Source organism: Podarcis bocagei (genome assembly GCF_964188305.1).
Source record: "Podarcis bocagei genome assembly, chromosome: 4".
NCBI lineage: Eukaryota > Metazoa > Chordata > Lepidosauria > Squamata > Lacertidae > Podarcis > Podarcis bocagei.
In genome coordinates this window covers 49483430-49502261 of record NC_138128.1, presented here as the reverse complement: position 1 = coordinate 49502261, position 18832 = coordinate 49483430, and the positions used below count along the sequence as shown (strand labels likewise).

Below are 18832 nucleotides of genomic sequence, written 5' to 3'. Positions count from 1 at the left end.
AACATTCATGGCTTCCCCCTGTGAAAAACAATTGACTGTTAAGCTACTCTGGGAATTTTAGCTTTTTGAGGCAGAGGTGTGGTGGGGGCGGGCATCACCCTTAGCGCAGTTTTTTGGGGGAGGCACAGGGCATTGTGAGCTGTTGCATCCTTCTCAGTCACCCTCCAGCTGGAGGGTGGCTGAAAACGATGCAACAGCTCAGGCATCCTTTTGGTTTTTCTTCAGGGCGCTATCACAAATAGATGCACGTGTGGGGCTGTGCATGAGATCCAGAGCTTGAGCTGGTGCTTTGGAGCAGCCCTGATCTGGGGCCAGCATGACTCAGGTGGAGGCCTTGAACAAATCTGGGGACCTTGCATGGTCATGGAGTCACTCCTCTCCCAGCCACATGTTAAATCTGAGTTTAAAACTCTGATTAACCATGTGGTCCCGGAGCAGGGAGAAGGAGATTCATGCCTCTCTCTCTCAACCCCACTGCATGTTTAATCAGCATTTAAAACAATGATTAAATATGTAGTCAGGAAACCGGGGGGGGGGGGGAGAGGAGGAGGAGAAGGAGGAGGAGAGAGAGACAGAGACACACAGAGAGAGAGAGAGAGAGAGAGATGTGCACAGGCTGCCTGCACATCTCCTCATCTCCCCTTGCTGCCACATCACTCCCCATTTTGATGGCTTCAGATTGTTCTGGATGAACCCGGGGCGATCTGGGGCTGCCTCAGCTCACTTTACCTGATTCTCAGGTTGAGCTGAATCAACCCAATTGGGTTTGAAATCTGTGATTTCCTCAGATCCAGTGCATGGCTCTAGTAAAAATAGTTATTGTACGAACAATAAGCTCTATCAGGTCTAACCCAACCTTTCCATTGCTGTGTATTTCTGTTTTCATGGAGACAGGCGAGCATTCAAAAACAGGATCCTCCAGTCTGAGGCCGTGCATTCCGTTCTGACATCTCAACATATTATCATCTGCTGCAGGTATAATCAGTTCATGTGCACTTGAATATGCATCTCCAACACTTGCACAATATGTGTATGCACCATTAAATAGATGCATGTGGTTGTTTCACAAGAAATAGTGTATATACAGCCCATAATATGCACAGCGGCTCTGAGCATCATTAGACCAGTTATGTATCTCCCAATTGTTTCAGTGGCATTGAGACTTTATCCAATATTCTAATGCCCATGCAAAGCTGCATGTTCCATTAATGACTACTTGAAACTCTAATCAACATTATTAAACCCAAATATAGGTGGAAGAGAAGCCAAAAAAGACCTTCAAATGTTCGATACGGTTTGGAATATTTGACAAGCAGGAATGAAATGCAGGGGGCGGGGGAGGGAATATAAAGTGGTCAAGGAAGGGCAATGTCATGCCCCCTGGCTATAAATTACTGGCCATTTAGAGCTAGAGGGCATACACCTTGGAAATTTCTCTAAATTCCTTTTCTTGCTTTTATACTCCCCAAATCGTATTTCCATCCTTGACAGTTTTAATCCAGGCAGATCTTGGCCATGTTTGAGTGATTTATTTATCTCAATTCTGTGTGACAGCTACTACTTAAGTTGCAGGGTAATGCAGCTGGCAGTGGCGGTTGCCTTCCTAAGTTTAAATGGACAAAGGTGCTCCTTGAAGGCCGTGCATCAGATTCTGCAGCCACTTATCCCAGGGAACAAGAGAAAGCAGACCACTGCCTGGGCAATATCAGAACATAGAAAGAGTCTGATGAATCAGACTGACGGCCCATCTAGTCCAACATCCTGTTCTCACATTGGTCAGCCAGATCCCTGTGAGAACCCAGCAAACAGGATTCAAGTGCAAGAGCACTTTCCCCTCCTGCAGTTTCCAGCAACTGTTACTCAGAAGCAATTGCCTCTGCCCCTAGAGGTAGAGCACAGCCGCAAGGGCTAGCAGCCATTGATAACCTTCTCATTCATGATTAAAGCTTATTGGAAGTTTGCAGCTGTACCTGTGCAATTGTTGTTGCTTAGTCATTTAATTGGTCCCACTCTTCTTGACCCCATGGACTAGAGCATGCCAGGCACTCCTGTCTTCCAATGCCTCCCGCAATTTGGTCAAACTCATGTTGGCAGCTTTGAGAACACTGTCCAACCATCTCGTCCTCTGTCATCCCCTTTTCCTTGTGCCCTCAATCTTTCCCAACATCATAATTCAGTGGGGTGTGTTCTTAGGCAAGTGTGCAAATAATTGCACCATTTATGTGTGTGTGTGTGCAGCCATTTGATATTATTTGCTGTGCTTATTGACCAGGCAGTCACGGATTTGTGGCTCTTGGGTGGAGTGGGAATGACACACTGGATGGGAGAGCGTTTCACACTTCTCGCAATGAGGGAACCACCAGAAGGCCCTCAGAGCTGGATCTCAGTGTCCGGTGAATGATGTGGGTGGAGAAACTCCTTCAGGTATACAGGGCCAAAGCTGTTTAGGGCTTTAAAGGTCAGCACCAACACTTTGAATTGTGCTTGGAAACGTACTGTAGTTCTTTTAGGACCAGTGTTATATGGCCCGGGTGGCCATTCCCAGTCACCAGTCTAGCTGCAGCATTCTGGATTAGCTGAAGTTTCCGAGTCACCTTCAAAGGTACAGCGCATTGCAGTAGTCCAAGTAGGAGATAACAAGAGCTTATACCACTCTGGTGAGACAGTGTACAGGCAGGTAAGGTATTGTGTACCAGATGGAGCTGGTAGACAGGTGCCCTGGACACAAAATTGACCCAGGCCTCCATGGACAGCTGAGAGTCCAGAATGACTCCCAGGCCTTTAGGGAGGAGTCCCAGAACCAGGGAGTCCCCCACACCTGTCCCCCAAAAAGATTACTTCTGTCTTGTCAAAATTCAACCTCAATCCTCTGTCTCCCACCACTGACCAAAGGCACCTCACTTTATGAAAAATGGAACTTGTCATTAGTTGGTTTGTGCTGTTTGCATCTTATCTTGGTTTACCTCTGTATTCCTGAATTGGCTGTTTCCCTTTCCTCTGGTGACATTCATTCACCTTTTAAACAGGTATGAAGTCTGGCAGAGTGTGCAATCCACATTGTACTATCAGCTGACATGCATTTTGGCATGTGATCTCTCTTCCTCTGCTCATCTTTTGGTCCTGTTCCATTTTGTACTTTAGTTGTCTGTGTGCTTCTAAACCACCATCCATCCTGTTTCCTTAGCAAAACAGATCATGTAGTATCATATTCATCTCTCCTTTGATGTTCTGGGATGTTGCTGCAAAGCTAGCATTACACCTAAAAGCATCCACAGATTTTTCACTCAAATGCTTTTGAATACATGTGAAAGTGGATCCCTACCTCTGAGGTAGCCAAGGCAAGGTCAAGTTTAGCCGCATGAAGGATTGGTGCCTCTGCTCAAGCAACAGGTGTGCCGTTATTTTATTTATTTATTATTTAGTTATATGCACCTCACTTTCAAATAAAAAATCACAAGGGTGTACACAGCCACTATTTATGTTGGAAACACAATTCAAGCTGGGAAAGAGAACGCTATCCTTCAGGACAAACTCTACTCCATTCCATGTGACTCTGTCTTGTGTAAAATTCTTTCTGGGATCCCACTTTCAGTGACTGAACCACTGCAGAATTTACCATGAATTTTCATTTGGGAGAGAAACATAGCAGGGGGCAGGGGCAGGGGCAGGGGCAGCGGAGGAAACTAGAGACATGAAAATTTGTTGTGATTTTGCCATGGCTATGCTACACTGTATATCGTTTTAAACATTGTTAAGAGAAGTTTGTTTTGAACTGCGGCGGAGAAATATGTCAAGTAGCTTTCTTTCATTTCACCATACCTGCTCTATATAAAGATATAGATATGCGCACACGCGCGCACCCCCTTGATTGTTTGTGCTTCTTTCTGACGTGAAATTTCTGTGATTCAAAGTGGACATTGGCTGAGATTTCAGAAGAGTTATGCTCAGCAGGGACTACTGGGCAGGAGCAGAGAAGTCCAGAGCGCCCCTCACCCACTTTCCTTGCGCCCACTTTCGCGGGTGTCACCCCGACCCCTCCCCACCCATCCACCGCGCCAACGTGAGGGAACTTTGAGTGGCACACGCCGTCCCTCGCCTTAGATCCCCTTCCCGAAGGAGCCTTGCTCTCGCTGTTCACCTCGTTTCCCAACACAGCCGCCGCTTTCCCCGAGGTGGCCAAGAGACGCGCAAGGCTGGCGGAGGGAGAAGTTGGCGCGGCCGCCGGGCGCCTGGAAAGGGGGCGAGCGGATCGCCCGTCCCTCCCGATCCAGTGACGAGAAGGAGCCGTGCTCGGCGCGAGGGGGCGGGGAGGCGATGTGGTGACTTCTTCTACAAAGGCAAGCCGGAGAAATCACCAGCCGGGGTTGGCTGGCGCGCTCGCTCTCCCTCGCTCTCTCTCTCGCGCTCCTTCAGCTCCTCCCCCGCGCGGTGGTGGCTTCCCCCCTCCATCAAAAGCCCGCTCGGCGACGCCAGCTTTTGGGGGGTGAGGGGGAACTCCGAAAGCAAAGAAAGCGGGGTGTTTCTCTCCTTTCTCCCCCTCTTTTTCTCCCCAGACTGCATCCAGGGTCTGAAACTTCGAGAGAGTTATCGCCGCTGCCTTCCTTGAAGAGCAGATCTGGGAATAAAACACAACCTGCCGTCTTCTCCCAACTCCCCTCCCATTTCGCTTCCCTCTCACTCCGTCGCTCTCTCTCCCTCTCTGTCTCTCGCACACGTTCCCTCCCCGCCCCTCCACCAGCATCAGGGGCAATGGGAAAAGTTACTGGCTGGTACCCAGGCTGGCACGTTGCTCTGCTAGCCGCCCGGACATGGCTTTTGATCCTCACTTTTGGCTTCATCGGGGCAGAAATCACTTGCAGCTCGTGCCGTTGGCAGGTGCAGCTCCAGCTGCGGGAGCAGCAGCGAGCTCCGGACGGATTATTAATGCACTTGAGGACGGCGGGGCGAAGAGCCGATGAGGCGAGGAGGAGACCCGGGGAGGAAAGAGGTGAGAGGCTCCCCGGTGGTGGCGAGGAGGCGCCGGCGAGTGCCGGGGATCGAGCCCTCTCTGCTTCTGCCCCCGCCGAGGAGAAAGACGCCCCGCCACCTGCATCGCGCAGCCTGGCCGGCTCCCGGCAGCTGAGCGGCGAGCGCCCCGAGGCTCGGCTCGGCCGCCGAGCGTCGCCCTCGGGTGGGAATCGAGCCGGGCGCGCCAAGTTCTCTTCCGCCAACGGGCGCCCGGCGGCGAACTCTCAGGCCGGCCGCGCTGCCCGATCGGCGCCCCTGGGCCGCCTGCGGAAGCTCGGCGCGGATCGGAGGCGGCTGGTGAGCCGGAAGCCCCGCGGGGCCCCGGCGGAGAGAGACAAGCCTCCGGAGAGCCGGGAACGGGCAAGTCCGGAGCAGCTGCCGGGGAAAGCCACGCGCTTCCGCCTGGAGGAGCTGAAATTGACGAGCACGACCTTTGCCCTCACGGGGGATTCAGCGCATAACCAAGCCATGGTGCACTGGTCGGGACACAACAGTAGCGTGAGTAGCCAGCACAGGGGCGCCGACTTATAAAAAATATTGGGGGGGCCCATACCGGGGTCCTGCCGCTGGTTCGCTCGGGTAGCCGGGAGAACGCAGTTCGAGGTGGCGGTGTTGGGGAGAGACCCTCGCTCAGGGCGCCACTAGACTTGGCGGCCGGCGGCCTATCTGGGGGGTTTTGGAGCGTATTTCGGCGGAGCGATTGGGGAGGAGCGGGCTTGTTGCCGGATTCTTCAGCTGGGCCGGAGATCCGCTGCTGGGGGGTCCCTGGGCCGAGTTGTGAGCACGGCCTGCTGAAGGGAGATCCAGCCGATTGCGCGACGGGGACGGCCGGGGCTCTCTGGCTAGGGCGCGCGGCTGGCTGGCTGGCGAGGGAGCAGGTGGGGAGGAGGTGGGGGTCCTCACTCTCTTAGGAAACGCACCTGCGCGCCCGATTGCCACGAAGTCCGAAGGGTGCGTGTGTGGAATTAAAAAGCAAAAACGAGATACGGGCAGGGCAGGCAAAGAGTTTTCTGCAAGAGGATGGAGCGCAGGTTGAAGAGAAAATCACTCAGGATGAGACAGTCAAATCAGCCATGATAAAATGGGCTCAGGATATTGGATATAACATCATGTTTGAGGACTGGGAAAGGTTATGGACCACCGGAATGAAATTCACGGCATGTAATGCCTTGAAGGAAAATATTATGAAAATGATTTATAGGTGGTACATGACCCCAGTCAAGCTTGCAAAAATATATCACCTGTCTGATAATAAATGTTGGAAATGTAAGGAGGCTGAAGGGACATTCTTTCACCTCTGGTGGACTTGTCCAAAAGTGAAGGCCTTCTGGGAAATGATCTATAATGAGTTAAAAAAGGTATTTAAGTATACCTTTCCCAAGAAACCAGAGGCCTTCCTCTTGGGCATTGTTGGCCAGAAAGTGTTAAAGAAGGATAGAACTTTCTTTATGTATGCAACTACAGCAGCAAGAATACTTATCGCAAAATATTGGAAGACACAAGATTTGCCCACACTGGAAGAGTGGCAGACGCAATTGATGGACTACATGGAACTGGCTGAAATGACTGGCAGAATCCGAGATTTGGGAGAAGAAACAACGGAAGAGGACTGGGAAAAATTTAAGGACTATTTACAAAAACAATATAAGTTGTATGAATGTTAAAAATTTACACGATTCGGAAACTATAGCTTCAGCAATTAGATTTGGGAAACAGGAAATTATATTTTAAGTAAGAAAAGGTCAAAATCTAAGGTAATACTATGTTTAATTTAAGATATAAGTAACTGATGAAAAGTATGTTAAATTTAGAGGTATAGTATTTGAAAAGTACAAAATAAGGTACGAAACAAGGTAATAATTTGCTGATATCTTTATTATAAAGAATGCAGGGTAAGGGAGATGCGAGGAAGTCCAGTTAGTTATATAAAAAATGTGTTGAATGGTTGGTTTTCTTTTCTTCTTTTTCTTTTTTTCTTTTTCTTGTTCTTTTACTTTTTTCTTCAGTGTATGTTTCTAACTTTGTATTTGAAACCTTAATAAAATATTTATAAAAAAAAAAGAGAGAGAAAATCCTTTCGCTTTTCTGGGGCGCAGGGAAGTCTCAGAGCCGGAGGTTGGGGAAGGGACCCCCTTTGCTCTGCCCTCTTCTCCCGTCTTAGATTCGCATGGGGGTCCCCGCCCGAGCTTGCCTGGCCACCGGGCCACACAAGGGCCGCGCTCTACGCGGCGCACCTTGCTAGCCGCACAGCTGTCCTCCGCGGCTGCGGAGCGGCCCTGCGCCGGTGCCCAGCCCCTCTGGGCGCCCGCTGCGCTGCCAATGACAAGCGGGCGACGTCGCGGGCGGGGAAGGCGTCGCTTTCTTTCCCGATCCTTCATCCTCCCAGTCTTCCAGCCCTTTTTTGGGTTGGAAGCTCGTCTCGTTCGCCCTTCTCCTTTCTTCACCCTGCGCGCAATTTTCCTCCCTCGTCTCCCTCCCCATTTCTCCTTCCTTCCTGACTGACTGACTGACGGGCTTGGGCTCGGGCTCAGGCTCCGGGTCGGGCTCGGGCTCCGGGTCGGGCTCAGGCTCGGGCTCGGGCTCGGGCTCCGGGTCGGGCTCGGGCTCGGGCTCGGGCTCGGGCAGCCACAGCGTCGGCGGTGTTGGCGATCGGCGGCGCGGGGGGATGGCCCTCCCGGGGGAGCCGGCGCTGCTCAATGGGGTTGCCAAGGACACAGGCCGGCCGCCCTCCTCCCCCGGCCCGGCGCCCCCCGCCGCGCCGGTGCCCGTTATCGAGCTGGTACGCGCCGGGCGCCCTATAAAAGCCGCGGACGCGCCCACCGCCGCCCAAGATTATTGGGGGGGCTGAGCCCCCCCAAACGAATTTTTGAGGGGGCTCGGGCCCCCTCAAGCCCCATGGAGTCGGCGCCTATGAGCCAGCATTGTCACGATAATATCAAGCACGATTGGGGGTGGGGTGGGTGGATATGGCCCAATCTCAGCTGCTGTTCTCTAGAAAAGATTCAGGGAGCAGGATGATAACCTCGCCTTCCCACAGCACTGGATGATTCTTCGGTTTTAGTGCCCCTCGGGGGGAGTTTCGCCTTCTTCTTCGCGCGCTCCCGTCCTCCCACCCCCGCTTGTTTTAAGGGAGGGGTGGTCTTCTGTTCGTGCGTCCGTGTGGCGCTTTCTCTCTGGGGTAGAAAGTTTCCTGCTCCACTTGGCACAGCCTTGAACTGCATCTCGGTGCATTCAAGCGCACGCGAATGTACGAGGAGAGGAGAGCCCTGGATTTGGGGCGCTGCGAGTGGGAAAGGGCTGAGATCATGGAGGGTAAAATAGGTCGCGTCGCGTGTAGGATGGAAGGTGTGGGTCAAACTGTTTCAAAGTCGAATGAAAAGTGTCGGATATTTCATTTCCGAGATGCTACTGGTATGGCAAGGTGGCACAAATTGCAGCCTGATTTCCATGGTGAGTGGTGGAATTATGGAGATGTGGTCGGGGGCCAAAAGCCCCCTATGAGGCCAGATTTCCTCACTGGATCGTATCTGATCTCCTGTCTGTCCATTTTCTCTCCGGCTTCCCATTTGATGACATGTATCTAACCAGCACACACAGCTTTCTCTTTTTCCCCATCGCCAAGTCAATTTTTATTTTCCTCTTTCCCTGTGTGATACTGGCTGATTCTGCAAAATTTATAGAACTGTGTTTCTTGTACTGGGACACTAGGGTAGAAAGTGTCTCTCAGTCTCTATTATGTCACTAATTCATTGCCCCTTAGCTTTAATTTAATAGATCATGTCATGAGCAATCAGGGTTCAGTTTTGATCAAACGCATGCCAGTATTAGAATCTCTTCAAGCCTGTCCTGAATTCCTTTCCCTCAGGCATACTAAAGCACTTCAGGTTTTGCAACTGAGGATTGGCTCACCACCACATATCATCAGCTCCCGAGGGGTGGTGAGGTGCCCATTTATATAAAAAGGAAACTCAGGTTGCAAGATGAGGATAACTGCTCACCTGTTGTTCTGTGCTTTATCCCTGTTGATGCTAAAATGAGAGTTTTTCCATCCTGTATATCTACAGTAATTAAATCCCATTTCATTCTAACATGTATCTTTTTTAAAAAAGAAGAAGAAGGGTATTTGTGTTACATTGCTGAAGATTTATCCCAATAAACAGAGCTCCTTTCTTTCACAACACTTCCTAGTATAAACTGGGTATCAGCTTTTAGAGAACTAGGACAATGCAGACTGGGCTTCTGTATAATGCTGATCCCTGGGAGTTACTTTATCCTGCAAAGTTAAAGAGAACTAAGGAAATGTAAGATGCACCAAAACACAAAGGGGGAAAGTTTTTTTTTATTCATAGGGTAGATACACATTGAATCTTTCATGCTCCATCTTAAGGCATTCTTTGGGTCTGTCACTTCTAGTTCCTGTTACCTGTAGCCAGCTTTCAATTGTAGCTTTAAAAAATGATGATTTTACCATTATAAATTCCTTTTGGTATGAGGGAGTATAAATCGCAGTATGTCCATTTAGTATTCATGAGGATGTCATCAGCACTTCTTGAGAATTCAGACTTTATTGACCAGGCCATAATTTTATAGGGTTTTCAGGAACTTTAATCCAATAATGCAAAAAACCCCTTGTGCTTTTCAGGGGATCTTTCCCCCTTTTTACCCATTTTGGCTATCAGATCTCTATCTAATACAGGCCCACTAAAATCAATCCTCAACTTCAAACTCCAGACTTTTAAAAGTGATTGAACAAGTTTGTCACAGCTTTCATATGATTCATGTTCTTAGCAATGATTTGCAACTTAAAAGTAGGCTTAAAAGCTTCTGTCTGGGGTTGTAGCACAGAAGAGATAAGATGGAGACTTTAAATTAAAACAATATATAATTCTGATCATTACTGTATTGTGAATTATAAAATGCTACATTCCAATTTACCTTTATGGCAAGTCTTGTTGCAAAGTGAGTAGAGAAAAGTTCTTCAGTCAATTGGTCATATCCTTTTGAACTTTTGCATGTGTTTAAATGGGTGATAGAAGTCAGTTGTGTTATTTTATGTGTTCATGACACATTCATCACATTACAGTATGGTGACAGGGAATTGGTGTAGCAGATCACTTTAGATCTGCAGAATCTAGAGCAATCACCACTCTTTTGTCATTGCACAAAATGATCTTGCTGTTGAATCATCCTGTTTGGTGAAAGCAAGGTGTCTTTATGATCCAGTGAAATATCTACCGTCTCAGGTGACTTTCCCCTCTAAAGTAAATGTCAGGGGCATCTTGACTAGAGTTTTTGGTTGTGTCAGGATTTGAAAACCAAATTCAGTGTTGGACCATTGTTGACTCTGGATAAGTATGACAATGTGTAACTAGGAGAGTTGATTCTCAGGACTATATCTGAACTAGTATATCCAGTGCTTTGTGTGGAGTGATAATATGCAAATAGGCAAAGTAAGCATCTCTAAAACGGTTTGGAAAAGTTGTGGAAGCGCCAGCAATCTAGAATGTGATGGTCTTGCAAATCACATAAGTGTTCTTTCTGTCTCACATGGACTTTCCCATTCCTGGCAAGAAGACTAGATGAGGAGTGGTTAATATTCACTGGCTGAAAGCCTTGCCAGTCCTCCAGGGTCTGCATGCCACTTTTGGGTGTGACCAAAAGTGAATGTGGCCACCTCACAACTTTATACTCACACCTGAACAGGAAAAAGAGCCCTTCTTCTTGGATAATCTGGGCCGATCAGTTGAAGAAGGGGTTCCCCCCTTCTTTGTTCAGGGAATCTGATGTCTGGGGTGGGGGGAATTAATGCACCCATCAGGCATCTGGGCTGGGGACCTGTATCTACTTTTTTTAAGCTACTGCTGTTGCCAAAATTGATCAGGCCTTCAGAAGATCAGCAAAAATTGATTGGAGTCAGGCTCCTGGCACAAAAAGGTTAGTCACCCCTAGGCTAGACAGGTGGTGTATTTTGACAGGAGCATCTTTCAATATATTAAAAAACTAGCTTGCTTTATTGCAGACACAGAAACTTAGTCATTTATTCAGAGCTCAAATTATGTAAGGGTGGGTTAGAGGGGCCTGTCTACTTTGTGGCAGCCCTCCTAGCCACTATTGTAGGTAAAACTGGAAGGAGTCAGGGATTTGCCCCCTGTAGATTTCATTAAGGCTTCCCCTTCCCTTTATTGTTAAAGCATTGCATTTATTGCAGCAATTCATTGGACAGAAACTGAAAAGGAGTGGTAGGAAAGTCTAATTGTGTACATTCCATAGCTAATGGAATGTAAGGATTTTATAGACTTTTATTTTTTACAGTATTGAGTGTTTTACTCTGTTGTGTACCACCCCCCTGTGCTCTTTGGAGAAAGGGCAGTTCGGAAATAACAATCATGGAATAATTTTATTCCATCCCATTATAATAAAAGTTTCATCTCATAATTGTTAGATCACTTATTATCCTATGAAACATCCCAAAGAAATATTTCACAATGTGATAAAAGCCATATCCAAAACAACTGCACACACACCAAACACATATAGCACAAGTGTGTATATATATATATATATATATGCAGGTTTTGGTGTCTTCGGGTGTCTTCCCGTGTAAGAGTTGGGGTGTCTAGGCGACGTTTCGACGAGGTCTCACTCGTCATCTTCAGGCTGGTGCTTTCGGCTTCTTGTTACTGGAACAGAGCAGGATCTCAGTGTTTGAGTTCCTATAAATACTGTTGAGGGGGTGTGGTGTATAGCCTCCAACGTTCTGGGCAGAGAGGAAGTTCCCAGGTTAGTGTGCCTTTTCTTCTTTTGTTCATAAATTACTTGAGGGATATCTTGAGAGATTTCTTGAGTGATATTCTGAGTACCATTTAGGAGGGTCATTAGGTGTGGATTAGTTGCTAAAGCTTTCGTGTCTTGACCTCTTGAGCTTGTGAAGAGTTTTTCTGAGAAGATGGCTGTACTGCACTTAGTTGTGCTCTGGCTTGGCTTCGTGTATAGGGGTGAGCTGTGGTTTTGTGCCCTGTGCCAGCCAGATCTGTGTAGGGATTGCAGGGGGGTGCAGCATCCGGAGGTGCCACTATGGTTTGGCTACTGGATGGTGTCTGTAATTTATCTGTGGAGATGGTCTGGGTTTGGGTCTGGTGTGGTTGATTGGAGATGGCGTTCTGTGTGCCTCTGGTTCTGGTGTCGGTTTTTGTGGGGAGGGCTAATTTCCAGATGTCTGGCAGGCGGGACGTGTCGTCACGCTTGTTCATGTTGTGAGGGTGTTTCTCTATCTCGATGGCTTCCATGATTATTCTCTTGTGGTGATGTTCCATGTTAAAGAGCAATTTGGAATCTGCAAAATTAATTTCGTGTCCTGTTTCTTTCATGTGTTGGTAAAGAGAGGAAGTTTTTTCTTCTTTTTTGACGGCATTCTTGTGTTCTGCGATACACAAGATTGAAGAATGCAAATCTATGAAGAAGGGAAGAACGATGTTTGGTTCTTCTTCTGAGGTCACAAACAAGATGAGCGGGCATTAAAGTTTAGCATGGGTTTATAAGAAGAAAATGTAGCATTGTAGTGAGCGGAACAAGGCGGCATCAGAATGTGGGAGAAACAATGGCCTTGAAATGGTGTACAGTGGTACCTCGGGTTAAGAACTTAATTCATTCTGGAGGTCTGTTCTTAACCTGAAACTGTTCTTAACTTGAAGCACCACTTTAGCTAATGGGGCCTCCTGCTGCTGCCATGCCTTTGGAGCACAATTTCTGTTCTCATCCTGAAGCAAAGTTCTTAACCCGAGGTACTATTTCTGGGTTATCAGAGTTTGTAACCTGAAGCGTCTGTAACCCGAGTTACCACTGGATGCCAATCTGAGCCTTTCTTGTGGTTTATCTCTGTAGATCACGACATGAGTAAAAGTTGGCATAACTTGATACAGTGGTACCTCGGTTACATACTCTTCAGGTTACAGACTCTGTTAACACAGAAATAGTGCTTCAGGTTAAGCACTTTGCTTCAGGATGAGAACAGAAATCGTGCTCCGGTGGCACGGCAGCAGCAGGAGGCCCCATTAGCTAAAGTGGTGCTTCAGGTTAAGAACAGTTTCAGGTTAAGTATGGACCTTTGGAACAAATTAAGTACTTAACCTGAGGTACCACTGTATAAGATTCCCATTATGAACCATATGCACTCTATGATTTGCTGGATCATGGACCAATGAATGGGTGGCAAAGACCCGGCAGCCTTGCTGGCACAGGTTACTAATGGGGAGAGCATAACTCTCAAACAAAAGGCACAGCCCTCTTGATCTGGGACTGAGGCTATACTTACCCTTCAAGACAGGTATACTCTTCCCTTCCTTTCTTACTTCACTTCTAGCATGGGTCTGTCACAAATGTCTCTCAACTTTTGAAATAGGCATCATTTTACTCTTTAGATCAAGGCGTGGATGCTGTGTGATTTGCTGCCCACAGTAACTTGTAACTTGGCTATCTGAAGGAGCAACCATATATTCAATTACTCTCATTTCATGTAATAAACCAATCTTTCTTTATTCCTCTTGTGCAAGAACCTCTTGGGGCATAAAATTAAGAGTAAACACACATTCATATCAAGCACAAGTTTTAATTTCCAACAAAAGGTCCTCAACCTCTTGGGTGTGTGTGTAGCAATACACATGAGTACTGGGCAAGCATTGTGGATTCAGACACATTCCTTATATCAGCCTGAAGTACCTTTCCTGAGTATTCAGGTTTTCGTGTCTCTTGTTATGTTAGTGCTTTTTTAATATTACAAAGTGCTTCTCAGAACAAATGGGATCTTTGCACGTTTGAGTAGAGCTTTGTTAAAAATGGCAGCGACATATAAAGTTCCATCAAAAATAAAAGAATGCCCCCCAAAGTTCTCCTTTTTTGCCTTTCTCAAATAATAGTCATCATACTCCTCTGTACTTCATAAATCTCTCCTATGCCCTCCTGATACGAAACAAATTCCTACAGTGAGAAAGCTCTCAGTAGAGAGAAGCCAACACAAACTGCAATCAGCCCTTGAAACAAAAAACGGTTTCACCCAAAAAACAAAGCAGCTTTTCATGTTTCAGAACCAAACCAAATGGGTGCCATAATTCTTCTGTCTTTGTCATGATTCATCTCTAGCTATATTTTCCACTGTGTTGCCCAGCTAGCTTTTTAAAAACTATACAATTTCTGTAACAAGATATACTGAAAATATCCTCCCCTCCCACCCCCAAGAATAACTCTATTGTGATGGAAAGGACTGAAAGGAAATATGATTCACTAGCTTTTGGGAAACTGGCTTGTGCTGAATGAAGAACACAAACCTATTGTTCTTTACAGATGAGTTGTGTCTTTCAACTGGAGAACATGGATTCAAGATTTCCACTTGCCAAGTGACTTTGGGAATGTAACCTTGCTTTGTCTCTCCCCCCCCCTATGATTACTGTATATCATTTATTTTATTGAGTGAGACCATAGGTCCATGTCTCAGCCCTGCCCCTTCAGCTCCTTTAACATGATAGTTTGGGAAGTGACCATGGGACCTTCGCCATGCAAAGTATGTACTCTACCAATGGAGCACTACGCGTGTGTTGTGTGCACTTCAAACCATTGAACTACAATGGGGCGCTCTTTGATCAATTCATCCAGCAGAGGTAGTGACAATAGTACTGCTATTTGATAGGAAATTCTAATTTTGCATAATTGCAGAGAAAATATCAATGGGAATCAAATGGACTTGATATCCGTTGTGTTTGCCTAATCCTTATGGAAACCATCAGCTTAAATGAGAGGTGGAGAACCTGTGGCTCTGCAGATGCTGTTGAGTCCAATGGTCAGAGATTATGGGAGTTGTAGTTCAACAGCATCTTGGGAAGTCACAGGTTCCCCATTCTTAGTTTTGATGAAAGATAGGTCAGTCTTTTTCTTTCAGTGCTTTTGGCCAAAAATGCTAAGGAGAACCTATGTGGTCAGAGACAGTGCGCATCTGAATACCAGCTACTGGGGACAAACATCATGGGAGGAATATTTCCATCTACCCCACCCACTGTCCTTGGAAGACTTGCAAGTTGCTGCAGGGAAGGGACTGCAAGCAGCATCATGGAAGGGGTTTTTCTAGGACCAAATTGAAACTGCAATGCTCCCTTATTATTTTTGTTATTGGGTGCTGGATGTTGTTTATGTAATCATGTTATATTTATAGTTCTGAAATGTTGCTTTCTGTATGCTACTATATTTGCTATTGTTTTGTAATGTTATCAGGGAATTCTTTATGCACCATTTGGTTTGGAAATGTATTGTTTTATATGTTGTCAGCTGCTTTGAGCATCATTTTCTTTTGGTGGAAAAGCGGCATACCAATAAAATGAATGAATAATGGACACAGGAAAAAGTGATCGTTTTCCTGCCTTGCTTGTCAGCTTCTGGTGGTAGCCAGCTGGTGGCTTTTGGAAACAGGTGGCTAAGACCAGATGGACCTTGATCTGATCCAACAAGTCATTTCTTCGGCTCATCATCATTTAACCTAGATGTACCCTTTTGTGTACTGATGTATCTGAATTAGATTTTACTCGGTTGCTGTCATTTTCAGCATTTGAATCATATGCTGGAATCTTATTCTTGACCTTTCAAACTATAATTAGATTTTTTTATGCATCACTCCTAAACCCAGTTGTGTATACTTAAGGCAGTGGATATCAATAAACTGGCACAACTGAGCACTGCAGTCTCAATAGGAGGTGTTAAACTCCTACAGAAACTCATTCTCTCCCCCCCCCCCCAACCAATTCTTTTCTGTCTCTGGAGCACTGCTGGAATGGACTGCTGCAGCAATACAATCATTTATGATTTGTCTTCAAAATATAAATATGGGATTTTGGTCGATTAAGTAACTTAAATGATCATCAAAGGTGTGCATAGCTTTTAGGGACAGACAAATCTATCAATTTTTGTTTCTATCAGTTTATTTTTCCTAAGTTCAGTTCTTCACATTTCTGGATTAGTCCGTGATTTTTTAAAGTCATAATGAAAATTCATCAGCATGGTATTGAACATTTCTCCTAATATATGCCATTTTGTATGCATTTTTGCCTGATACAATGGGTTTTTTTACAAGCTATTTCCTCCAACAATGCATTTTACATGTTATTTTTACTAATATGTACATTTTATCCATGCTTTCCCCTAATATACTTATTTTGCTGCACATTATTTGGCTGGAGAACTCCATCAAAGCATTCAGAGAGCAGCAAATTTTGAAGTTAGGTATTTTGGTCTGCATAATGTTTCAGAAAGTGAAAATTAGGTTCGCAATAAAGTCCAAACCTCACTGAATTTCCATCCCATCCTTAATAGCTACTTCACTTTGCACTGATTCCTCCACTAGCATCTGCCACTGAAGCTACTTTTGTTATTGTCTAAAAGTTTTGGAAATTATATGCATATTCACATATGAAATAAGCAGAGGGTAAAAATGTCTGACTAGGCCCTTCAGCTGCCTGGTTCCCTTGTTGTTTAATCAGCAGGAGGTGAATTAAAATGGCTGCATTTCAGAGTCCCATAAGCCTCAAAGGCAATGAGCCTCTCTTAGTTTTAAGAAACATTACAGTGCATGAAGGTGAAGCGACCTGCTGTGTTTTGGCTCAGAACAGGCAAAGGGTATAAAGCAAGTCTCTTTGCCATTGTGTTCTCTGATGTTGAAGCAGCAGGAAGAAGTACTGTTGGACTGGCTGGGCTGACATAAAAATACATGGGGTGCCTATAATGCACAGAGAACTTGCAGTGTCTGGAGAATAGAGCCCAAACCTATTCATCAAGTAGATTTGCCACCAGCCACCAGGGCAACACACTTGAATGCTTAGCAGCTAGCATCTGACAATTTGCTTCCTAATATCCCTTAAAATTTGAATATCAGTTGTAGCTAATTTCATGTTATGCAAAGGCCTGCTCAGTCTGGCATGAATAACCAGGGAAAGGCAGGGTGGATGGGGAGGGCGGGGGGAATGTGGATAAAAAGCCAAGCACAATATATTCTTTGCGTATTCAACGTGGATGAAATATTTCATGAAGTTTGGTTCTCCTACACATGGCAACTGTTCCAGGCACACCAAACTGCACGATTATTAAAAGAAAAATAAGTCCCAAACTCATTTGTTTTGAAATTATGTGCGTTCGTTCTTTAGGATAGATAACCCATGGAAAAGTATTGACATAGGCTTTGTGTGCGCCTTTGACTTATCAGCGCCCCACATCACACATCTAGGTAGCCAATAATCACAGGCGGCTTTCGTGTAGCTGGTGTTTAAATTTAACTTTCAAATGAATGACCCTTTCTTGTGAAATCTGGAATTCTTGCAGTGTGAGAGGGCTGTGCCACATTGGTGTTGAGAGGTCTAAATTGCTTCTAGGCTGGTTGCAGTTATAAGCTATGAAGCAATTATTCAAACTGTCCTTTGAATCCACCACAGCTAATGTATATAATACAAGTTTTCATTAATATATCAGTAATTTGAACAGAAACTGTTACATGAAAAGAAGGGCAATTTTGGAATTTGTACTAAGATCTTGATTTCTTCTACTGAGGCAGTAGAGGTGATAAGATATCTTCATCCTCAGCACATTGTTGGTACTAAACAAACATTTAATAGAAACTCTAAAATCAGAATGAGTGCATTGGTGCTAATAAGATTTTTGTTAGCTTGCTCATTGGAGCTGACTTACTCAAGCTCTCATTAATCATGATACTGGGAATTGGAAAGGAACTTACCGTACCACAGGCTAGAATACCTTCATTTGCTGGGATGAGATTTAGCCATTGAGAACTCCCTCTCTAGAGGTGGATTTAGGGCAGTGCAACCAGTTCTACCTCTCTGGGCACTGAGTCTAGGGGACACTGCAGGGCATCACAACCATGATGTGTAGTGAATTGAGCAGAATGGAAGTTGGGAGGTGGTTGGCATGTCAAATTTCAGCCTCTAAACATACAAAAGGAAATGGAGATAGGTGACTCCAAATTCAATTTTATGCTCAAATGAATGTCAAAGGAATACACACACACACACACACACACACACACACACACACACACACACACACACATGGTGTGTGTGTGGGAGACCTATCTTGGTCTAATTTATACGTAGGTGTCTTTTGGTAGTGATAATGATAACATTTATTGTCAAGATCACATTATTATCCCACAGGGTTTTGACCGCAGGGATTTGACCTGGAAATGCAATTTGCTTTCCGCAGAGTTTTTACTCAGGCTTGCAAAAGTAAGAAGAGGCTTAAGTATATCATTACGTGGAAATTATTCAGCATAGTGTGACTTGTTGTTTCCAAGCCAAAGGCACATTGTCCTGTGATAATGTGAAAGTCAATAGATTTCATTTTTACAAAAACAGCTTTGTTCCTTTCTTTTTCTTTTTCTTTTTTGCTATTGAGATTTTAGAGTAGTTCAGCTCCCTCTCTTTTGACCTGCCTGCAGTCTCAGGAAGGCAATGTTGCCCTGGTTGTACTCAGGCTGCAGCATCAAGACACAAATATCTGAGTGAAGATTACTTCACATGACTATGTAGTCAGTAGTGACACAGAATTCAGCTAGTCAACTGCGTAAAGGCTAGGACTGAAGGAGCCATGAGGCTGGCCCAGAGGGAATGGCTAGCTAGCAATCTTGTGCAAATTCTCAGTTATTCACCCACGGAGCTCATCTGCACTTCCCGCAGCAAATATAGATAGATGACCTAGAGAAAATCCACTTGAACATGCTTGTCTCTAGACTGGCATAACAGCAGAAGGCAGAGCAACAGGCTGTCCTGCCTATTTGCAGTGC

At 45.7% G+C, this 18832-nt stretch overlaps 1 protein-coding gene across 8 annotated transcripts in view; it reads left to right on the top strand.

Moving 5' to 3' along the window:
• Positions 1-3407: 3407 nt before the first annotated feature.
• Positions 3408-18832, top strand: part of SORCS1 (sortilin related VPS10 domain containing receptor 1) — a 496054-nt gene continuing 480629 nt past the window's right edge. For 7 of the 8 annotated variants that reach the window (XM_081192006.1, XM_081192004.1, XM_081192005.1 and 4 more), the window contains exon 1: positions 3409-5505. In XM_081192006.1, the coding sequence (XP_081048132.1) occupies positions 4750-5505 (756 nt within the window). In that variant the 5' untranslated portion in view covers positions 3409-4749. Of the gene's footprint in view, positions 5506-18832 lie in introns of all 8 variants that reach the window. The other variant, XM_081192000.1, reaches the window with a different exon arrangement.